The sequence below is a fragment of the Mustela nigripes genome, chromosome 13 (assembly GCF_022355385.1).
Source record: "Mustela nigripes isolate SB6536 chromosome 13, MUSNIG.SB6536, whole genome shotgun sequence".
NCBI classification, from domain to species: Eukaryota; Metazoa; Chordata; class Mammalia; order Carnivora; family Mustelidae; genus Mustela; species Mustela nigripes.
The window spans coordinates 66,280,332-66,303,847 of record NC_081569.1 but is presented as its reverse complement, the minus strand read 5'-3'; the positions used below and the strand labels follow the sequence as shown (position 1 = coordinate 66,303,847).

At 39.3% G+C, this 23,516-nt stretch overlaps 1 protein-coding gene and 1 long non-coding RNA gene across 2 annotated transcripts in view; one reads left to right on the top strand and one right to left on the bottom strand.

Moving 5' to 3' along the window:
* SLC24A5 (solute carrier family 24 member 5) overlaps positions 1–21,178 on the bottom strand; it is a 27,013-nt gene extending 5,835 nt beyond the window's left edge. Inside the window, exons 1-5 of the mRNA XM_059372766.1 lie at positions 21,055–21,178; positions 20,172–20,351; positions 1,870–1,953; positions 1,673–1,776; positions 1,237–1,337 (exon numbers count right to left, since the gene is read on the bottom strand). Coding sequence (XP_059228749.1) covers positions 1,237–1,337; positions 1,673–1,776; positions 1,870–1,953; positions 20,172–20,351; positions 21,055–21,178 — 593 coding nt within the window. The remainder of the gene's footprint in view (positions 1–1,236; positions 1,338–1,672; positions 1,777–1,869; positions 1,954–20,171; positions 20,352–21,054) is intronic.
* Positions 20,751–23,516, top strand: LOC131999730 (uncharacterized). The gene is made up of 3 exons (XR_009399096.1): positions 20,751–20,975; positions 21,509–21,598; positions 23,170–23,516. It is a non-coding gene; the product is annotated as an uncharacterized LOC131999730 (long non-coding RNA).

Sequence of the window (23,516 nt, the reverse complement as noted above, 5' to 3'; positions counted from 1 at the left end):
GTAAAATATTCAGAATATATGAGTCTTTGACTGGGACTTCTCAGTTTACAGAGTTTTTTTATTTTGATGTAATTAAATTTGGCATGTATTCACAAGAAGACGAGGATAGTCTTAAAAATAAAATTATACCTTAGGCCCTGAGAACTGTTACTCTGTGCTCTGATTTCCTAAAGAGTTATGATTGGCTAATATCATATTTGCACCTGTCATTTACCTTTTATTTGATAGCCAGTGAATTTCTGCTGCAGTTGGAAGCACAGAGTTCTTGATTTCCCTAATGGAGGGAGCATAAGCTTGGATACTATCCTTGTCAGTGTCCACTTAGAGATGACTGCTGGGTCCCAGAAGGATCCCTACTATATCCATTGGTCTTTCTTTGGGAAACAGACCAGATTTTAGGATGATTCATTTAGAAATTTTTCTCCCTGCTAGATTTAAGTTTCTTGTTAGCAGGTATTTTGCAGGGTTGCTAAGTTGTAGTATTCCAGAAAGGTGCCATTTACATTGTTTTTTCTTCTTTTCTGGTATCCTCTGGCATTGAGCAATGCACAACCTCTTTGGTTGTGCATTATATATTCCTCTCCATCCCTTATGATTCCTAGCGTAGTGTTAAACACCTATTAAACACTTGGTTCTTATTAGTTGAAAAAGTTATTAGCTATTCACTGATTCACCCTTTTTTTTTCATTTTCTTGCAACAGCAAGATACTGGGAGTTTACAAAGAAGGCAAACAATTATTAATACCTAAATATTGTTGATTCTTAGAGGAAGAAGGCTGTAATTCCTCTGCTAAATGAACATCAGAGAGAAAGTTGGAAGAACCTGAAGATTTTAAAATTTACTTCCTCCATCATTTCTCTCCAGTCTTGTGACCATGACCACTTCTAACCAAGGCAAGGTAAACAACCCAGTAGTTGAAAAACCCAACTGTTGGGGCTTTAATAGACAACAAAAGGGGAGACTTTCTGAACAGGTAGTGCGAAGAAGGAAGGTTGGTAATATTCAGTAATTGTGAGACAAGGAGATTGACATGATTATAGAAACTTTAAAGATGGGAAAGCCCAACCAGCAGCTGTGATGAGGAAGTTTAGCTCAGAGGCATCCAGGAAAATGGTGCAGAAGTGGCAGATAATTGAGATCTCAGTTAAAAAAAAAAATTGCTAAAGCATTGGAATTTCATAAAATACTCTCTGAAGTTGTGTTTTACATAAGAGTAACAATTATTTCCAGCTTACCAGTAAACTTGGTTGTCGAATATTATGCCAAGAACTGCGGCTACACTAATTGCATATGCTGCACAGTCTCTGAAAAGGGGCCAACATGATAGCGTTGAGACCTGTAAAATGATAATTTACTGTTTCCATTACACTGTAACTTTAAGTACATGCTTAGTGTGATACTGAAATTGTATGTTTGTAGCCAAATATTGTTATCTTTTGCATTTTGCTTAGAGAAAGGAATTTTAAGAAAAATTGTGTTTTAAAGCCTACTCTGGTTTTCATAAATTTGACCAAGAGCTATTTGTGGGTAAACTTTAATGGAATACATGTTTTTCTACTGATTAATAAATTTGATTGAACACATTACTAGTGCCTTCTTTGTTCTAGATTATAAATAGTTTTAAGAGTTTGTCAAAACAATAAACATGTTGAGTGATGTTTTCTTACATACCACATTAGATAGCAAGCCACAAGCTGCACAGATGCCCAAGAGGTTATACATTGCAGATCCAAGGATGGTGCTAATGCCGATATCTCCCTTTGTGATAAATACACCTATGAGCAAGGTAATTGCTAAGTAAGTGTTACTAGACTTGAAGATGAGAAAATCACATTGAGTAAGCAGAAAATATAAGGAGCAATATTTACCCAGGAAAGCAGTAACTAATTCAGGAGCTGAACTACCGGCTGCCATAAAAGTTGCACCTGCAACATCCTGAGACAATCCAAGGGCTGAAGACAAATGAAATTATGTTAAAGTGGCAAATGAAAGTATGTCTTTATACCTAAATATTCAAATCTATAGCTTCATAGAAAAGCACTGACAGTGACTTAAACTGGAAAAATAAAATAGGCAGGTTAAAAAAGAGGAATCCAGTGCCTTACTTTATCTGTGAACTCATTACTTAATGGTTCTGTAGGAAGGGAGAGAAGACCAGGGGCTTGTGGAGCTATGCTGAGACTCGGTATTGTAAATGCCAAGATACAGGGTTTTTTAGGACCCAGAAAAGATTCTTTTCTAGCTGTATGGCTTGTAGGTGTATAGTGACAGCATAAATTATTTAAAATAACACTGCCAACAGTGCTCCAATAGGAGTTGGGAAAGTAAAGTATTTCAGGAGTCTTAATCCAATTTGAAACAGGAGGAAGAAGTAAATATTGGTCGTTTTTAAGATCTGCAAGTGAACCTGAATTAAGGAGCTTATTCACAAATTGGCAGTTTCAACCTTGTCATTACAAATGAGAGGAAACTGGTTAACTAGGAACCAAAAAGATTTACTATTGTATAATTAGAATCTATTGATTCAGGACATAAAACCATTAAGACGGCTCTAGAGTAGGAAATATGAGAAAACACTACTATTCAAATAGTTTGTGTATATCCCTCAGACTTAACAAGTGTGGAAATTCCTTATCTTTGGTGATTGCTGGGATGAGAGTCTTCTTTTAAAAATTAATTAATTAATTAATTTTAAAAACATTCAATGTATTTTTATCCCCAGGGGTACAGGTCTGTGACTCGCCAGGCTTACACATTTCACAGCACTCATCATAGCACATACCCTCCCCAATGTCCATATCCCCACCACCCTCTCCTGTCCCCCGTCCCCCTAGCAGCCCTGGGATGAGAGTCTTAAGAAACTTTTGGCTCTTTCAATTTTAGAGTTAAGGGATCTATTATTGGAAGGAAAAGAGAAAGCCATGTTGAAAACTTGCTTTGGGGAGGCCAAAACAGGTTGCATCAGAAATGCCCAACTGGGCTTTGCTGGTACACTAGAAAGTAGCCCATAGAAATAGCATGCTTTTTTATTCTTGGTGTGGCAGATTGTATTTTACAAAGATGGCTACAATATTTGCATCTGTGTGAATTTTGAGAACCTTTCCATTTCCTGCCCTCCCCCCAACCAAAAAAAGGTAGAGTTTATATGTCCTGTAACTGCTTTGAGTAACAGAACATGGCAGGGCCATAATATCTCTGAGGCTGGGACATAAAAGGTGACAAAACTTTATCAAGCTGGTACTGCCAGCTGAGCCCAGTAAACCCTCAAAGCTGTGAGTGGTAATATGGTGATTGTTGTTTTAAGCCACTAGTTTTGGGGTGATTGGTTAAGCAGCCATTGATAACTGAACACCTGGCTATTGTTCACTTAATTTGTTACACTTTCTGAGTACCTACTATGCCAGATGCTTTTTTAAGTGCTAGGAATAGGACAGAAAAAAATAGACAAAAGTTTCTGCTCTTGTGGAACTTTCATTCTAGTGAAAAGAAACACAAGTGAAATATGTGTTGTGTTAGATTTTTGATGTTATTACTGGAATTGTTTGGGGTTGCCATACTCAACTTCACTCATACAAGACAGTGAATTTAGCTGATAAATATTGTATGTGTTCAGACTGCTCTACCAACTGGCTATTCTGCTATTTCTCGCCCTCTCCTCAGGCCTCCCTAGTCCCTGAGACACAAAAATATTGAAATTAGGCCAGTGAAAAAACCTACCATGGCCTTCAAATGTTCAAGTGAAAGGAAGAGTTGCTCATCTCTCACTTGAAATCAAAAGCTGGAAATGATTAAGCTTAGTGAGAAAAGCATGTTGAAAGCAGGGATATGCCAAAAGGTAGGCCTCTTGTGGTCAAATAGCTAGCCAAGTTGCAAATGCAAAGGAAAGTTTTTGAAGGAAATTACAAGTGCTACTCTAGTGAACACACAGAAGGTAAGAAAGTGAAAACCGTCTAAATGCTGATATGGAGGAAATTTCAATAGTCTGGCTAGAAGATCGAACTAGACGCTACATTCCCTTAAGTCAAAACCTAATCCACAAAGCGCCAACTCTCCTTAATTCTATGAAGGCTGAGAGAGATGAGGAAGCTGTAGAAGAGTTTGAGGCTATCAGAGGTGGTTCATGTGATTTAAGGAAAAGCCATCTCCATGACATAAAAGTGCAAGGTGAAGCAGCACATACTGATGTGGAAGCTGCAACAAGGTATCCCGAAGATTGAGCTAAGTTCATTAATGAAGGTGGCTACGCTAAACAGATTTCCAGTGTAGACAAAACTGTTCTGTTGGAGGAAGATGCCATCTAAGACTTTCTTCATAACTAGAGAGGAGAAGTCAAAGCCTGGCTTCAAGGCTTCAAGAACAGGTTGACTTTTGTTAAGAGCTCATGCAGATGGTGACTTGAAGTTGAAGCCAATGCTCATTGACCATTCTGAAAATCCTAGGGCCCTTAAGAATGATGCTAAATCTACTTGGCCTGTGTTCACAGTTTACTGAATATTTTATGCCCACTGATAAGACCTGCTGCTCAGAAGAAAAGATTCCTTTCAAAATACAACTGCTCATTGACAATGCACCTGGTCACTCAAGAGCTCTGATGGAGATGTACAAGATGACTGTTGTTTTCATGCTAACACAGCATCTGTTCTGCAGCCCATGGATCAGGAAGTAATTTCAACTCTCAAGTCTTATTATTTAAGAAATACATTTTGTAAGACTATAGCTGCCATAGATAACGATTCCTCTGATGGATTTCAAGAAAGTTAATTGAAAACCTGGAAAGGATTCACCATTCTAGATGCCATTGAGAACATTCATGATTCATGGGATGAGATCAAAATATCAACAGAACAGGAATTTGGAAGAAGTTGATTCCAACCCTCGTGGATGACTTTGATGATTTCTTCAGTGGAAGAAGTAACTGCACATGTGGTAAGAATAGCAAGAGAACTAGAACGAGAAGTGGAGCCTGAAGATGCGATTGAATTGTGGCAATCTCATGACAAGACTGTGATGGATGAGGAGTTGCTTCTTATGGATGAGGAAAGAAAGTGATTTCTTGAGATGGCATCTACTCCTGGTGAAGATGCTCTGAAGACGGTTAAACGACAACAGAGGATTTAGAATATTACATACACTTGGTTGATAAAGAAGCAGCAGGGTTTGAGAGTATGGACTCCAATTTTGAAAGAAGTTCTAGTGTGGGTAAACTGCTATCAAATAGCATTGCATGCTACAGAGAAGTTGGTCATGAAAGGAAGAGTCCATCATTGTGGCTAAAGTCATTGTCTTATTTTATGAAATTGCCACAGCCACCCCAGCATTCAGCAACCACCATCCCAATCAGTCAGCAGCCATCAACACTGAGGCAGGACCTTCTACCAGCAAAAAGATGATGCTCTGAAAGCTCAGATGATGGTTAGCGTTTTTTTAACAAAGCATTTTAAAATGAAGGTATGAACATTTTAGTCATAATGCTGCTGCACACTTAATGTAAACATAACTTTTATATGATTTCACTCACTATTTTATTGTAGTATTTGCTCTGTTGTGGTGGTCTGGAACCAAACCTCCACCATCTGAGGTGTGCCTGTACCTGGGCTAAGAGTGCTCAAGGCAGGAGTGTGTAAAGATTGGATGCTAGAGGCTAGCCTGTGTGTTCAAAAAACAGAAAAAGGCTGGCATGTATGGAATAAAGAGTGTAAAGGGATAGCAGTAGGAGATAATGTAAGTGGCTAGATCAGGCAAGACTTGTAAATCTTAGCAAGGATTTTGGCTTTTATTTTGAAAGATACAGGAAGTGCTTGGAAAGTCATCCACATACTGCCTGTCAGTGATAAACCAGCCCTGGTCATCATTTCTCTCATGGGGTATATTTGGTCTGAGAGACTAACTGGAGGCTGAGCCATTTTGTGAAAAGTCCTCTTAGAAGAGCTGGAATGATTCCTCACTATTTGCCTTTGGTCATGTTGCTTGATGAACATGTTGCAGTGATGAATGAAGGGAGTGAAGTAATGTTTCGTGGAACAGATTTCATAACATTTCTTTTGCTGTTTAGAGTATCTACCTATCCATCAACAGTCAATCTATCCATCTATTCATCCCTGTGATCTGTAGTAAGACCAATTGGCCATAAAATTTAAAATAGGACATGATAAGGCATATTGCTCTGTGTTAAGTTTTTTTCATTTTAGGAGTGAAGTAAATGTTATCTTACATTCATGGTATACAATTCACTTTCATGTACATAATTTAATCATCTCAGTTATCCTCAGATATGAGTGGTGGTATTTCTTTTTTACAGATGAAGACACAGGTCCAGGGACCTCAGTTACATGGATAGTGAGGATCTTCAGTGTGAGGAGTTTGGGCATACACCCTGAATCTATTGTTTCTAAATCCAATGCTATGTCTGTTTTATCACAGAAACCTAGTATAAAAATGGCACTCAGACAAGCCAATTATAACATGATGGGTAACTGAGTTATTTTCTTCCGTGATTCTTGGCATGGGCGTATTACTGTCTCCATTCTAGTCTTTCCTAGGGGAAATAATAGTTACTAGGACTCAGGGGTACTTAGGAAGTTTTCCAGAATATTCCAGAAGATGTATCAATTGAGTGATACTGGATATTGGATTATCATGAGTTCTCTAATAAAATCAGGGCCTGATAATATGTGGATGAAGTTGAAAAAGAAAGATACATTATTTTGAACTAAATGTCCGAACTCGGTACAGCTGAAGAGTGAATGACCAGAAGAATCTTCAGCCGCTTAACACTAGCTGAAGAATGCTTCGTTAGAAAAATTCAGTCTCAGGAGGAAAAGGTGATCTATTGAGTTGTTTGTTGCAAGGTGGAAAAATAAGTAACTCTTCTGAACACTTCTACTATCAAAAGACAGTAACAATAAAGCTGGTTGCTATTCACTGGACTCTAATTGAGTTATGAAAGGAAAGATTCTGTAAAGATGGATATATAAAGCTTCAAAGATATTTTAACAAGTTATATCTTAAGGTTCTAAGAATATTTTGTAAAATGGTTTATACTTTTGAACTTTAGAATAGACTGACTTTGTCTTTGCTGACCTTTGGGTAGCATTTCTCTCTGCTATAGTTTATTATTGAAGATAAATTGTTCTGGTTTTTTTCTCCCTTAGAGCTATTACTTTTTTCCTCTTTATTACTCTAAAGGAATAATCACATTTCCTTCAGGATATAGGAAGATTGTTCAAGGTGAGTTTTCTTTATAGGTTTAGATATCATTACATTGTTTAAATAAAGTGCACCTTTATTTATGATAATGAACTGTGGTCCATGGGTACCACGACTTAGACCAAAACTCATCAGACTTTCTCTTAAGCATATTGTCTTCTCTGGCGCCATGTTAAAAGGCTTATAACAGTTTTTGAAAACTCTCTTCTGGAAATATAATTCAGTAGGAAGAGTTTTAAACTAAAATGAAGACCTGTATTCTGGCCCTGCCCTAATATGAGACTTCAGACAAGTCATTCAGACAAGACTTGTGTTTTGCTGTCTGTACAATGGAGCATTGGATGACATGATCTTTGAGGTATCTTCTAATTTTATCAATTTTTATCAAAACGTAGAATATGGATTCTATTCTTTTAGACTCTATACCACTTTTTATTGTTAAATAAATTTCTTTTAATAAAAAACCCCTACATTATTGAAAATTTAGGAGATAGAGTGGAAATATAGAAGGGGAAGAGTCACATGTTTGCCATTGTGTTTTAACCACTGCTATAATTTTAAGATATTTACAGCTGTTTTCATGATGCATATATTTTTTAAAGATTTTATTTATTTATTTGACAGAGATTACAAGTAGGCAGAGAGGCAGGCAGAGAGAGAGGAGGAAGCAGGCTTCCTGCCGAGCAGAGAGCCTGATGCGGGGCTTGATCCCAGGACCCTGGGATCATGACCTGAGTCAAAGTCAGAAGCTTTAACCCACTGAGCCACCCAGGTACCCCCCATGATGCATGTCTTGATAAGAGCTATAAGCATAAGCTATATATATATGTGTGTGTGTAATTTGGCACCCTCTGGCTCAGTTTTAGAAGGTCCCCAGTGATAGCAAATTTTTATGCTTTGTTTTGGAACCAATCAAAGGTCATTCATACCCAAATCTAGTGATTGGGATGGTAGTCATCCTGTCTAGTTTTATTTTGGGTCCAATATGAAGTGTGACAACAAGCTGATATATTTTTTTGTGATTTGCAAAACTGCTTCTGACATTAATTTCAAATGTATTTTTAGAAAAATTTTGAGTAAAACTTTAGATTTTTGGAATAAATGTCTAGCTTCTCAATCCGCTACATATATATGTGTACATATATATATATATATTCTGTGATTTTTTAACAATAAATACAAGCATTTTGAGTTCTTTATAGTTACCCATAAATTTTGAAACCCTGTATAATATGTAATTTATATGCAATATATAATATAATATAATATAATATAATGCTTTGAAGGTAATTCCACTTAAGAGGACTCCCATAAACCCCGAGTCTGAGGCCTATAATATTATAATTAATTTCCAACTTTCCTAAGCTTATCATATAACACATGCACAAGACGTAACCTCACAGTTACCTCAGTTTTGGGTCCATAACTTGCCCACGGTCACATAGATAGTAATTGGAGAGATGGGATAGGCACCTAGCTCTTTTTTACTCCCAAGAAGCTACTCTTTCGTTATCCATGTAGGTAAAGTGAAGATATGAATGCATAGTTTTATTTTTGTTGTTGTTTTTGTTATTGTATGTTTCTGCTATTGCAGACTACTCAGGTAATACCCAGATGACTGGGTACTTATCTAGATCCATACACCTGGGGTAGATTTAGATGCAAATCCAGGGAAACCACAACTTAAGGTCAGAGGGAAAAGAAAAAGAGGACGGAAATGCTCTTGAGAGAAGGATGAGTGCCCTTGAGTCAGGGAGGAAGCACTATTCTTAGACTCTTTGTTCTTTGGGAAGGCTTCGCCTCTGTAAATTTCATGAGGATTAAGAATCCAACAATCCCATGAAACTGTAGGCTATCCAAATGCCACACTCATGGAATTATTAAACTCCCTTTCAATTTTATCAAGTTAGAACCAATTCTATGTGGATTTAAAACTTGCATTTCTTTCTTACTCTTTCTGAGACATAACATTGAAATTGAACATGGGCAAACATTAGTTCAAAGCAAAATGAACAAAATAAGTTTTTAATACAAAATTAAATATTTTATTTAAGTACGTTTCCCCAACACCTTATTAAGATAATTTTCACTTAAGACATGTTATACCTCAAAGGATCAGCACAATGGAGGGATTAGCGTTTCTGAGTAGTATATTAGTGTAACATTTAAAAAGAAAAGTGTCTTAGTGAGCTTATGGTAGTCTTTGGGCTGTATCAAGTGACCAGTCATAAAGCATTCTCAGTTTTCTGTGTAGTTAGCTTGGAAAAAGGTAAAGAAAGCTGCTTTAAACTGTGGTTAAATAAGTCCCCATTACCTATCAAAAGGGCACATAAAAAGGATTTATTTTGGCTTTATACTGAACTTTTGTTGTTTCTAAAATTGGACTGCTTATAGAGATGAGAGATAATAGTCCTCTTTGGGCTAACAGTTAATATGGTTTGTATTTTTAATTTATATCATATATGAAATATTAATTTATATTTAAATTAAATATACTTTAAAGATATCATTTTTTAAACAAGGAAAGATTGCTAAAGATAGAATAAAATCATAAAAGAAGTAAAAGGAACCCTAAACAGAATATCCCAAAGAAGTATCATTTAAGTTACCGCATGGATTATTAGATCAAAGAGTGGATTTCATAAATTTACCTCCTAGCTTGTGAAGGTAGTACTTGCTTTTATTTGCCTTGAACTTGGTGTTCAGGCTCTAGCAGATGCTCCCTAGATTTGGTGTTTGCCCCAAATATATTCATATTGACTTCGATCACTCACCTTCTGCACTTCCATCTTTGCTGAGTAAAGGATTATAGTCTTTGTAGTCTATTCTTATGTAATAATGAATAACTTGTGAATGTTTACTATGTTCTAGGTTTTTGTGTAAGCAGTTTAGTTATATTACCTCCTGTACGTGGCACACAGCTCTATGAGCTGTCTCTGTCTCCATTTTTCTGTCACCCACATACCTCAGTGTGTCCACCAATTATGGGTCTAGGGTCTAGAGGAACACGGCTGGCAGGGATGAGGGAGCTCCCTTAAGTATGTTCTTTACCCCGTTGCCTCTAGCTTCTTTGATCTCAGATAATATTTCACCTCTGATGACACCTTTTAACCCCTTCCCTGAATCCTCATCCTATTTCTCAATTCAGAAACCAGATCTTATCTCTAAGGTAAAATGCTCTGGACAGCTAGAGTGTGATTTTTTATTTAAGCAATTCAGCAGATTCTCTTTATTTTGTACTATAGTTCCTCCATAGTAACAATGGGTATTTGATGTATTTTTTGTTTTGGTCAAAATTCCATTCCTTTGGGAGGAAAATGCCACTTAAGACTGTTTATATAGAATGGTACTTCCGAAATAACCATATTATGGCAGTTAACCTTAAACAAGAATGTGTAAAATTGAGAACATTCTTGGATTTTGGCATTCGAGAGAACAGTCTCTGCAGGGTCCAAGCTGTGTAGTTTTTTTTTTTTTTTTAAAGATTTAGAGAGGGGGCACTGGGGAAGTTGGGGGGGGGGGGGAAGGGCAGAGGGAAAGAATCTTTCAAGTAGATCCCCCTGCCCGCTAATTGAGGACCCTGACTTGTGGTTCAATCCCACAACTCATGAAATCGTGACCTGACCTGAAACCAAGAGTCTGACACTTAACCGACTCAGCCACCCTGGTGCCCCCAGGCTGTATAATCTTAAGTAATTAGTTATCATCTGAGCCTCAGTTTTCTCATCAGTAAAACCAATCTATAGTCCTGATTTGGTAGGGTTTTTGTGAAGACTAAATGAAACTATCTCTATTTAGTTTAGAACCATGCTTGGTCTTCTATAATTGTTTTATGATAAATAGCTAAAAAATAAATATATAAATAAAACCCCTCCATCACACTGTGGAATGCTTCAGTAAACTGTTTTCAGGATTATATTAATCCTTATTAGTTGACAAAATGGGTGGAATTATTACAACTCAGTGCTCATCAAAGAACTTGGGGAAATATAAAGCATTTGCAGACTTCTCTGAAGCCAGTTTCTGTGTCTGTAAACAAATTTCAGGGAAATTGTTTCTTATTGCTGATGTCCTAATTTGGATGAGAGTATGCTAGACCTTGAACAGAGAAATGACAGAATTAATCTATAGGCACTTAAAAAATGAATCTAGCCAGCACTATTTCTATCTCATTTTGTTGCCAGGTATTTTCAGTACTCAAGACCAGGGTCAATTCCTAGCAGCTGAAGAAGATTTAGCAGCAGTGTGGGCATCCATCACTCATACATGCGATATTGTGATCTATAAGAAATATATATTTGGTCATTCAGATGAAAATATATGAACAAAATGTATTTTTCATATATATTTGGTCTTGAGCCATAGTTACTGACTCAGGCTCCCCAAACCCTTGGAATTTCCTAAGTATTGAGAGCGATGAAGGCATCTTTCATTATGTTAACAAGGTGACTTGTGGGCCCCACCTAAGAGCCAACACTGTAATTAGAGGGTTAGAACTTTCAGTCCCACCTCTGACCTCTAGGAAGGAGAGGGACTGGAAGCTGGATCCAATGTCAATGGTTAATTATTTATTCAATCATGCCTATTTAATGAAGCTTCCATAAAACTCAAAAGAAGTTTTCTGGAGAGCTCCCAGGTTGGTGAACATGTGGAGGTTCAAGGAGGGTGGAAACTCCATGCCCTTTCCTTATACCTTGCCCCATGTATCTCTTCCATCTGGCTATTATGTCATTTTATAATACCAGTATATAACAAATATATAATTATACATAATTATGTATTTATTATATTTATATTTATTTTATATATAATTATATATGTATATTATTTTTCATAAACCAGTAATCTAGCAAGTAAAATGTTTCTCTGTGTTCTGTGAGCCACTCTAGCAAATTAATTGAACCCAAGAAGGAAGTTGTGGGAATCTGTGATAGATAGCCTGTTGGCCAGAAGTAGGGGTAACAACCTGGGCTTATGACTGGTGTCTGAAACCCAGGGAGGGGTCAGTTGGAATCCCCAATCTATAGCTAGTTTTCAGAAGCACAAGTTTGCAATGGCATCTGAGTTGGGGGGTGGGAGAGAGGTCTTGTAGGCCTGAGCCCTTAACCCGTGAAATTTGATGCTATTTCCAGGCAAATACTGTCAGAATTGAATTGATATCTTGGACACCGTGCTAGTGTCTGAGCATTGCTTTTGCTGGTGTGGGAACCCTCCCCCACCCCCATGCATATACATTGGAATTGGGTTCAGAACCTATTTAGTTTGGCGTCAGTGAAGTGGGGTTTGCTAGAATGACCCTGGCTCACAGAAGCATTTGGTTTGGAAAGAGAAAAGGTGAAAGGACAGGGAATGAGGAACCTTTGATTTCTGGGTGGCTATGTGGTCACCCACGGTATGGAGCCGCAGCTGTGCTGTGGTCAGTTACTAAGAGTAAAAGTTAACTAAAGATAAAAGTTACCAGGAATTTAGAGATGGATCCAACTCCTGTGGTTGATTCACTTAATATATAAGGAAATGTGAAGTATGAGAAAAGGCAAAATATTCTACCCTTTAGTTATTGTTATCTGTAATAAAAGAGGATGCCTGACCAGATCTTGATGCTAAATCAAGCTTCGATTTCAGTGAGTCTGAGCATAGGCTACTAGCCTCAGAGCCTCCCAGCAAGGGGAGAATTACACAGGGGTATCAGAAAGTACTTTTAAGACCTCTGGTTGCCAAGAAAGTGGTCAATAGAGAAAAACAGCAAAAAGAGAAACCATTGAAACCAGAGGGTATAGTGTGAAGGAATTGTTTCGTTTTGTGTATTGCTATCAGTAGCTTCCTGAGGAACCTTTCCTAAGGGCATTGTAAGGGTGGTTTGGGGGCTGTGTCTGGTTTTGGACGCTGCAGAGTGAAAGAGCATGTTCGGGTTGTTAATGGGACATAGAGCTAGCTCACTGTGAAAAAATTACAGATGGCTATATGTGATCCATACACATAGGAAGTTATTCCAGAGAGAGAAGGACTGGATAAAAGACATGGAATGGTCTGTTTACCCTGAGAATGCAGACTGCCCAGTTTTCCCTATGAATATCAAGTGGGACATCCCAGATAAAGCTGTTGATAATGCTTTGTATGTACGCCATGTGGGACTGGCTTTATGAAGATTAGGGTATTCACCCACTGAATATGTCCATTACCCATGTCATGACAGATGCTGTGGTTAAGGGAGCCTTCATGAGCACCCCATATCACCTTATTGTTGCAAAACGGAAAAATAGGGAATCTATATCAAATCTGCTGAGCTTCCTCGCATGGGTCTTACAGATGCTAATGAAAACATTAGGTTAATTAATAAGAAAATGGGAAGAGGCCAAGGGGAATGCCAAGGGACTGTTTCCAAGAAGGTGAATGAAAATTTCTAGAAGGTTATTTAGAAATACATTAACAAACCAAATATTGAAAGGGAAAAACAAAGGAATCAGAAAGGAGAAAGTGGTAGGACTTGTCCCAGCAGGGTGGACGTCTTTAGATGATTATTAGTAAATGGGATGAATAGGGATGCCTGGGTGGCTCAGTCAGTTAAGCATCTACCTTCGGCTCGGGTCATGATCCCAGGGTCCTGGGATCAAGTCACAAATTGGGCTCCCTTCTCAGCAGGGAGATTGCTTCTCCCTCTGCCTGTTCTGCCTGCTGCCCCCCTCCCTGCTTGTGCTTGCTCTCTGACCAAACAAATAAAATCTTAAAAAAAAAAAAAAAAAGGAAATGGGATGAATAAAGCAGACATTGACTGGGTTAAAACTAAGGTTTTAATGAGTGTTACCTAAGGTTGGTGGGCCCATGGGACCCCCTATTGGTCACCCATCATTAAAGGACCCCAAACACATGTGTTCTATTTACCTTGTCTGGAGAAATTATAAAAACTGGAATGTAGCGGTTACTATGAGAAAATGGACCAGCAACCACTTGAGGCAGTAGTTAGGCAGATGAATCAAATTAAAGGTTGATGAAGGGGCCAGGGTCCCTTGGGTTGACCCCTCACTGAGGACCTTATGTGCAAGTGTGGATAAATTGGGCAGTAATGGAGAAGAGTAGTTTCCAAGGCAGTGCCCAATGGCCTGGCCATATGGTCAGATTAGAAAGGCAATAGGAACCTGGGTACTAAATATATGTCTACATAAGACATAACCCTGTGGAAATCACTATGAAAATTTGAAAGGTGCGTAAAGTAGGAGCCTATAAGAAGAACGCCCTAAGTCTGGAGGGTGATTGAAATAGATAAGTAGATATCCCACTGTGCTCCCTTGAGATGGCTGCCTGGGGGTCCATGAAATGACTAGACAGGAGAGTCTGCAGCAGTGCAAAGATGGGCTGAAGCCAGACACATTTTTCTTGCACCCTCTGAAGCACAAAATGCCAATAAGAGCTGTCCTACCTGCCAACAAGAGAGACAGAGACAGCTATGTGTCAGATTCCCTGGTGGGAAGGTCCTGAACATAGCTGGCAAGTGAGATTGATGCTGGTAACCTTCGGGGGCTACAAATGGGTCCTGCCTGACAGGAGTATTTACTGCTTCCAGACTGGGTGTTGCTTCCTTGGTAGTAGATGCAAATGCTCAAAATACTATGAAACAATAGCAGCAGAAGATAATTGCATGGTTCCTTCAGGCCAAGAACACATTTTGCAACCTCTAACAGCCAACAATGGGCAGAGAGATAAGTTTGATGGAGAATTAGAATGGGCGATTGAAACACTGGTTATCGAAAACGGGGGAAGAAAGAGGTACTGAGGACTGGCTCACCAGCCATCCCCAGAGTGTGCTTACCCTAAAAGTGCAGAGTCCTGAAGGGGTGGCCCCGCTTGATAGCTTCCTGGTTTCTGGTAGGTCTGGGCAAGAGCGGGAAAGGGAGCTGTTGGAATTCCTTCTTTTGCACTTTGCTGCAACTTATGTTTCGTTTGTTTTGTCCCCCTGCTAGGTGCAGGGGGTCCCAGGACCAGGACTGCAGCTACAAGGGCTGGAAGCAGGGAGGATGAAAAGCCAGAAACTGTGACCATGTCTTTAACACTTCGGTTATGATTGCTGAGAGCCTGGTGGGATAGGGTGTACCTTCACCCCCTTTGCCAAATTGGGGTTAATAGTGAATTCAGCTTTATTGCTTGTAGTAAAAATAGCTCACTAGTTGTGCACCATGTGGCCTTACACTGTGTGATGAGGAATGGGCTGAGGGAGAGACGCTTGCTAGTGTTGCTATCCGTGATCGAGACCAGCACAGTGGGCTGGGTAGTTACCAATGAGAGTCTGGTAATAGGCCAGTATCTTTGGACTGCCATGATTATTTTGCCATAAGGGGAATATGTGTGTAAAGACCAGGAAGTGGGCTGTGATATTGTGAGTGTTAAAAAAAATATATATATATATATATTATGTTATGTTAATGAGGCATATTTTGGACACTATCTAGCATGGCTGTTGGTTGCCAAGGAAGCAAACCACGTGATTAGAGGATGGGAACTTTTAGTCCCAACCCCTGGCCTCCAGAGGAAGGAGAAGGGAGAAGGGCTGGAGGCTGAATCAGTTGTCAGTGGTCAATGCTTATGTGATGGAACCTCCCTAAGCAAAAAACAAAAAGATGGGATTTGAAGAGCTGGGGGAGTGACATGTCTGGAAAGGACATAGAAGCTCTGCTCCCCTTCCTTGTACCTTGCTGCATGATCTTTTCCCTCTGGCTGTTTCTGAGTATATATCCTCTTACAATAAACTAGTGATTTGGTAAGTAGAATGTTTCTCTGAGTTCTGTGAGTCACTCTAGCAAATTAATTGAACCTAAGGAGGAGGTCATGGAAACCTCTGATTGATAGCCCATTGGCCAGAAGTATAGGTAAGAACCTAGCCTTATGCCTGGTATCCAAAACCCAAGAAGGAGATTGTTGGAACTCCCAATCAATAGCCAGTCAGTCAGAAGCATAGGTAATACTTGGGCTTGCAGACGCCATCTGAAGGCAGTGAGGGCCAAGTGTGGGGGCATTCTGGAATCAGACGCTATCTTTGGGTAGATAGTGTCAGAATTACTTGCTGTTGGGGGAACTGCACTCCCTACCCTACCTCCCACATGTTGGAATTGTGGACCCAGTTCTGGACTGAATACCAATTTACACATTTGTAATATCTACTGTTATCATATTTCAGAGCAAAGAGTGATTCACTTGTCTGCTGATGATGTTTCAGAGTAATTCCACAAGTGGCCTGGTGGAAGTCATTATTATAAATCGTCTGTGAAGTCACTTAATGAAGATTATTTTGAAGTAGCAATCTAAATTTTAATGCAGTTTCTGCTGCAGGCCTAGAAAAGTTATTTATTTATTTACTGCTCCCAAGACAATTTTTCTATAAACAAAATTCTTGATGAATTTATTCTTTTAGTCAAGTCATTGTTTAGAAATGTGAAAACGAAAAAAAAAAAAACACAAACCAACAACACTTTTTGACTTTCTATTTTCCAGGAAGAGAAATTTTCAGGGTGGGACAAAGTACCTTGAATTTAGAATTTCCTAGTTTCTGTTTTTATTTTTTATTCTGTTTTGTTTTTAAAGATTTATTTAATTATTTTAGAGAAAGACAATGTGTGAGTCTGGGGTCGGGAGTGGGGGGGTGAGAGGGAGAGGAAGAGGTAGAGAGAAACTTAAGCAGACTCTGTGTTGAACTTAGAGCTTGATGAGGGGTGCGATCTCACCACCCTGAGATCATGACCTGAAGTAAAACCAAGAGTCACGCTTAACTGACTGAATCATCTAAGCAGTCCAGGCATCCAGGTCATGGTCCTCAGGGTCATGAGATTGAGCCTTGAGTCAGGCTCTCAGCTCAGCATGGGGTCTTCTTGGGGTTCTCTCTCTCCTTCTCCCTCTACCCTTCTCCTGCTTGAACACTTTTTCTCTCTCTACCATAAATAAATAAATCTTTAAAAAAATAAGATAAATAAAAATGAAAAAAAATTCTTATTTTAATATAATTAACATGATCTATTTAGATTTTCTAACTAAAGGTTTAGTCCTGGCAAAAGGGAGATTATTACAACAGTTAAGAGTATAGAAGTGGAGAGACTATGGACTCTGAAAAACAATCTGAGGGGTTTGAAGTGGCGGGGGAATGGGAGGTTGGGGTACCAGGTGGTGGGTATTATAGAGGGCACGGATTGCATGGAGCACTGGGTGTGGTGAAAAAATAATGAATACTGTTTTTCTGAAAATAAATAAATTGAAAAAAATTAAAAAAAAGGTATAGAAGCGGATGTACATACATCTATATGTAAGAATTTAGTATGTGAAAATGGGTCAACTTTCTGAAGATAACATTGCACCTATAGTCAAATTCTTAGTGAAAGAAAGAAATAAATGTAAAAAATAAAAGAGAGAGAGAAACTACATGTAAAAGAAAATTTGACAATTTTTCTGACCTGAGGATAAATGTCTTTTGAAGTATAAAACCAAAAGGAGAGGGGCACCTGGGTGGCTCAGTGGGTTAAAGCCTCTGCCTTCACCCCAGGTCATGATCTCAGGGTCTTGGGATCGAGCCCCACATCGGGCTCTCTGCTTAGCAGGGAGCCTGCTTCCCTTCCTCTCTCTCTGCCTGCCTCTCTGCCTACTTGTGATCTCTGTCTGTCAAATAAATAAATAAAATAAAATAAAAAAAAACAAAAGGAGAATCATAAAAGAAAATATTTATAAATTCACTTAAAATATATAAACTTCAACGTGAGAAACACACAAAATACAAAAGCAAACAGCAGAATATGAAAAGCATATGATATAAAATTATATTAGAAAAAGTGTTAACATCCTTATATGAAAAAAAGTCTTGGGAATCAATAATAAAAAGACAAATACCCCCTGTTAGAACATGGGCAAAAAAAGCAAAAAGCAAAAACCACAAATTTCAAATTTCCATAAACATGAAATGTTCAGTCTCACAAAGAATAGGATAAATCCAAATTTTATAAAATGAAGTTCCATTTTTAAAGCAATTAACAAAAACATTTATTATGTTATTATTCATGGTTTTCTAGAGTAGAAGCTATTCCACTCTCTGGAGGTTTAAGTTAGCATACCCTATGTGAAGTGTTTTTGGCAATGTATAAAATAAAGCTCAAAATACACATAGCTCTGTATCTTTATCAAAAAATGATCAGAGGGGCACCTGGGTGGCTCAGTGGGTTAAAACCTCTGCCTTCAGCTCAGTTCATGTTCCCAGGTTCCTGGGATCGAGCCCCACATCGGCCTCTCTGCTCAGCAGGAAGCCTGCTTCCTCCTCTCTTTGCCTGCCTCTCTGTCTCCTTGTGATCTCTGTCTGTCAAATAAATAAAATTTTAAAAAAATGATCAGAGAACTTTGCAAAGATTTTATACAAGTACAGGCTTTTATTGCATGAAATAATAATAATAAAAAACCTCCAAATGTCCAAAGAAAATAATTTTAAAAATTATACATTTCTACTGGGTACCTACTGTATATAAAACCCAGTGTTAGATACTTTCATCATTTACAAAATCATGCTACCATTAAAAATCACGTTTTTCAACAGTAATAATATGGGAAGATGTGAGGAATAAAATATGATGAAAAGAAAAAACCTCAAACTGTATTTATATCAAGACCTAAAAGCCTGAAAGAAAATACATCAGATGCTGACTGTGGGGATCTCTGGGTGATTTTACTTTTTTCCTTGCATTTTATCAGTCTAGGTAAAAATACTATGTTAAAGTAATTTAATCTGTTTTATAGAAAAATATCAAGGTGGTCATAAAATGGAATGCCAATGTAAAAATGATGATATTTAGACCTACTTGAGTTAAGTCATAATAATTATAACAAACTTAAACTGACCTGTTCTATGAATTTTTTTTTTTCCTTAAAACAAATATGTGTTGAGAGCCTCTGGTCTTGTCAGGTCCTGTTGTAGGTCTTAAGGATACTGCAGTGGTACAGTGAACAGGAGAGAAAATCAGGAGCATTTCAGCAGAGCCAGAGGGCTGGGGCCTTGGGAAAAGGGAGAGTTAATGTTCTAGCTTTCTCTGGGAAGAAATGTTAGCAGAGTGTGTGTGGGGGTGGGGATGGGGGTGCTGGGGGTGGATGCTATTTCTGTACAATCCTGTAAGCATGCAGCTGGACACCTAACCCTTAACTTTGACATTCTCTGAGGTAAGCATGCTCAGTCAACTAAACCAAGCTGGAGACAGACTGGAAATTTCTGCTGGCACTTCTGTTGCATAGGGCATGACTCATCATTGACATCCTGATTTAAGGGACGAGGATTCCAAGGAAAGGTCTATGCTCAGAATTCTTGTGTGATCTACATGGCTGAGGGGACAGAAGAAAGAGGCTTGGCCTGGCAGATCTTATTTTCAGAAACCAGTGACTGAGCTTAAAGTTTAATAACTGAATTTACAATTATCTGATACCTGAAGTCACTTTACGTAAGATGCAGGACTTATTACTTATTTATTGGTTCATAAATACCAGTTAGTCTCCTTACTAGCATAAGGCTGAAATGAAAAATGTCATTTGTTTACCACCCATCTTATCTTAAAAAAAAAAAAATTGAAACAGTTTTAGAGTAAAACAGCAGGTTTTTTAAAGTATAAAATGAGCATTAGGAAGGCCTTATCTTACGTGTACACATCAAGGGCACAAATGTGCAAACTTGGAAGAGTTTACTAACAAATGGCCAGGATTATAGGAGACAAAGAGTTTCTGGAGAGACCCATTGTAATAATAAGTGCTGGGTGCTCATTTAAAGATGCCACGCTGCACATGAACTACCAAGAAAAACCACGCACAGGCCCGTTCCTTGAGGTAGGACCCCTCAACACAGAAGTCCGTGCTCTGTTACCAGCTGAGACGGACAAAATTGTTGCTGAGCTGTTTTAAAGACAACCATGCGCATGTGGCACCACATTTCGGAAGCTTATGGGGGAGATTTTCAATCACTTACCTTCACTGATGATTTCCAGGGAGGGTAGGAAGTACTCGTCACAGACAATAGACATGGCCATGAACATGTAAAGGATAATTAGGAAGTAGATGACAATGCCTCCATCTGTGCGCTCCTGTTTTGTGAAAAACCCTTCGGGAAAGTCCAGTGATGGAGACATAACACACTGGGTGCTATTTCCTGGTAAGAAAAAGAAGGTGAAAATTTGAAGTATGCTGGTGTCGCTAGTTCCAATCCCACAAAGAGAGATTTCTTAAGAAAACTAAGTGTGTGGTCACGAGATGGAATTTTAAGAACCCTAGTGGAAATGTATAAGGCATTTTGAATATGATGTAGAGCTTTTGAAAAAAATAATTATTGGGGCCCAAAAGAGGAGCTTTAATGAAGTAAGCTGATGATAGTGAAAGAATTAAAAAAAAAAAAATCACGAAATCACTCTTCCTTGTCTGCTTTATTTCTTAAAAGGGAATTCTGAACCCTTCCTCCTCCTCAAAGAGAAACTGTATCTCTGGTGAGAAAGATTCCTAATATCTGTACAATTTCATTTTCCCATTTCAGAGCCCAAGCTGCCCACGGGCCTGTGAAGAGTCCTCCACTGTTGCAGAGAGAATTTCTAAGATGAAAGAAGATTTTTTTTTTTTCACGATGAAGTCTCCAACAATAAAAACCGGAGGCTCGCCTGCTTCACGAAGCCTGTGAATTCTTTCTGAGCTATCTTTGAGAACTTATCCGAGGGATCAAAAGCGTTTGATAGTCTTCCAAATGCTAAAATCAGAGGAGGAAGCATGAGCCGAAGTCAGTCAAGTGAGTATTTTCCTCTCTTTGTCCCTCCATCTGTACATGGCAGCTGCGGCAGAGGCCGCTGACCCCAGTGTCCACCTACCTGTGGCCCTTAGGAGGAGACGCTGGGGCAGGGAGGCACTCGGGGGAGGCAAGCGTGCAGTAGCCCCGAGGATGCCGAGGAGCAGAGCCCTTCTTGCCCACCGTGGGCCCCCTTCAGTCGGCATTCCTGCTGTGCTCTTACTGCAAGAGTGCTGCTTTGGGAAGGGGGAAAGGGTGGAATAAGCTGGGTCATGTGAGGAGTCTCCTTCCTGCTCACTGCCCTGCCCAGGACACATCTCAGCCAGGCCGGTGCAGGAGGGAGGGTGAAAGGAACCAGGCAGTCTCCTCTGCTCAGGAGCCCCAAGCTCCAGAGAGGCTGGGGGAGGTGAGGAGGAGAGCAGATGATCCCTGTGTACAGCTGTAGTCGTCCCTGAGGCAGATCCAGGCGGCTTGTTCTTTATGGCATGGTTTGATTTACTGGTCTTCATAGTGGCTGTGATTTTGACTTTCTCTAGATTTGGAATGACCTGAGTTTGCAACTGCTTCGTCCCCAGCCCTCACTTCTAGAAGTTGCTGGGACAGGTGTATGTGAATTCTTTGGCTAGGTATGCATGTTTTTATCTTTCTTTTGGGCCTCTCCTCCTCCTCTCCCATTAGAACTAGAGGCAGAAAGGTAATTTTGGAGGTTGTTGCAATAATCTAGTGGAGAAATGATGGGAGCTTGAACCAGAGCCGTAGCAATGGGGGTGGGGAGAAGCGGACAGCTTCAGGAACTGTATGGAGACATGGTGGATGCTATTTGATCATTGATTAGCTGTGCTCTCTGCCAGAGATTTTGAAATGCAAATTCGACAGGCCAGGGGGTTTCAAACACAAACTACTAACTCCCCTACCCTAGCATTTATTGCACTTGCTAAGGCATTAAGAACTTGGGGCAATGAAGTAACTTGTGCCTAATAGCACAGACCACATAGTTTGGGTCATAGCACTGCTACTTCCTAGCTCTGTGTCCTTGGGCACATTATTTAACTTCTCTGCTTCTCAGTTCTTCTCTCTGTTAAAAGGGAATGGTAGGCCACCTCACCTGTGGTGAGGATGACATAAATGAATGCATGTAATCTGCTTAAAAACAGCCTCTGCCACATGGTCAGTGTTACCTATTTATCTATCATCTGTCTTTATTATTATTAATGTGTTACTTTTGATTACAATAAAAGCCTCTTGGGGCGCCTGGGTGGCTCAGTGGGTTAAAGTCTCTGCCTTCAACTCAGGTCATGATCCCAGGGTCCTGAGATCGAGCCCCCCGCATCAGGCTCTCTGCTTAGCGGGGAGCTTGCTTTCTCCTCTCTCTCTCTGCCTGCCTCTCTGCCTACTTGTGATTTCTGTCTGTCAAATAAATCAATAAAAATCTTAAAACAAAACAAAACAAAACAAAACAATAAAAGCTTCTTGGCCAAAGGATTTCTTTTTTTTTTTTTAAGTTTCGCAATTCTCGTGGTTCCTTTGCTTTGCAGAAAAAGCATAAAAATTGATGTGTTTGTTAAGTTTTAGATTTAGAAACTGGGTTTTTCTGATGGAAAAGAGTAAGTTGTTTCTGGATGCTTATTATGATTCTGGGTTGGTAAAAATTCTCAAACGCCCTTTTGTTTTGCTGGGAATTGGTAGCCATTATAAACCTCTCTGAAACGGTCATTTCTAGGAACTGTCTATCCAGATGTGTGGTGTGGTTGTGAGGTTGGGACAATGAGTCACCAAAGTGTAGCTCAGAACAGAGCAGATTCTCAGCAAGCAGTGTCTGGGCTGCTGACCCCCACAGAAGGCAGTGCCCTGGACCACGAGACCGTGACCTCAGCGCCAGCAGTGGCCGAGGCCAGGGTAGAGGCCACTTAATTTTGTGCTGAGTGGATATGTTGCATGAGCCTTTCCTCTCCAAAATGCAGTAGTTCCACCAACTGATAAAACTAAACATTACAAACAAACAAAGTAGCACAAACATTCAAACCATAGTATTTCCAGTGCCCAATATCAATCTGGGAAATAGTACATATCTCAGGATACCAGCCAATTACAATGGAATAGAGTGCTTCACATAGTAGTTACTTTAAAAATGTTCGTTGATTGATTACATTGTAATTTATTTTTTAATTTTTAAAAATTTTATTTATTTATTTAACAGAGAGAGAGAGCACAAGTAGAGCAGCAGGCAGAGAGAGTGGGAGAAGCAGGCTCTCTGCTGCAGAGAATCTGATGTGGAGCTGGATCCCAGGACCCTGGGATCGTGACCTGAGCCGAAGGCAGACACCCAACCGACTGAGCCACCAAGGCATCCCCATTGTAACGATTCTTCAAAATACATTTCCCAGAGCACATATGTACTTGCTCTGAACAAATAATAAAATCAAATAGGGGTTTATTGAGGAAAGAGAATTTAGGAGGCTAATTATACATACTTTATATGTTTATTGCTCATTTTACAAAAGGACATTAAGAAGTTTTTTATTGTAAAATAAAGCATAAAGCCCA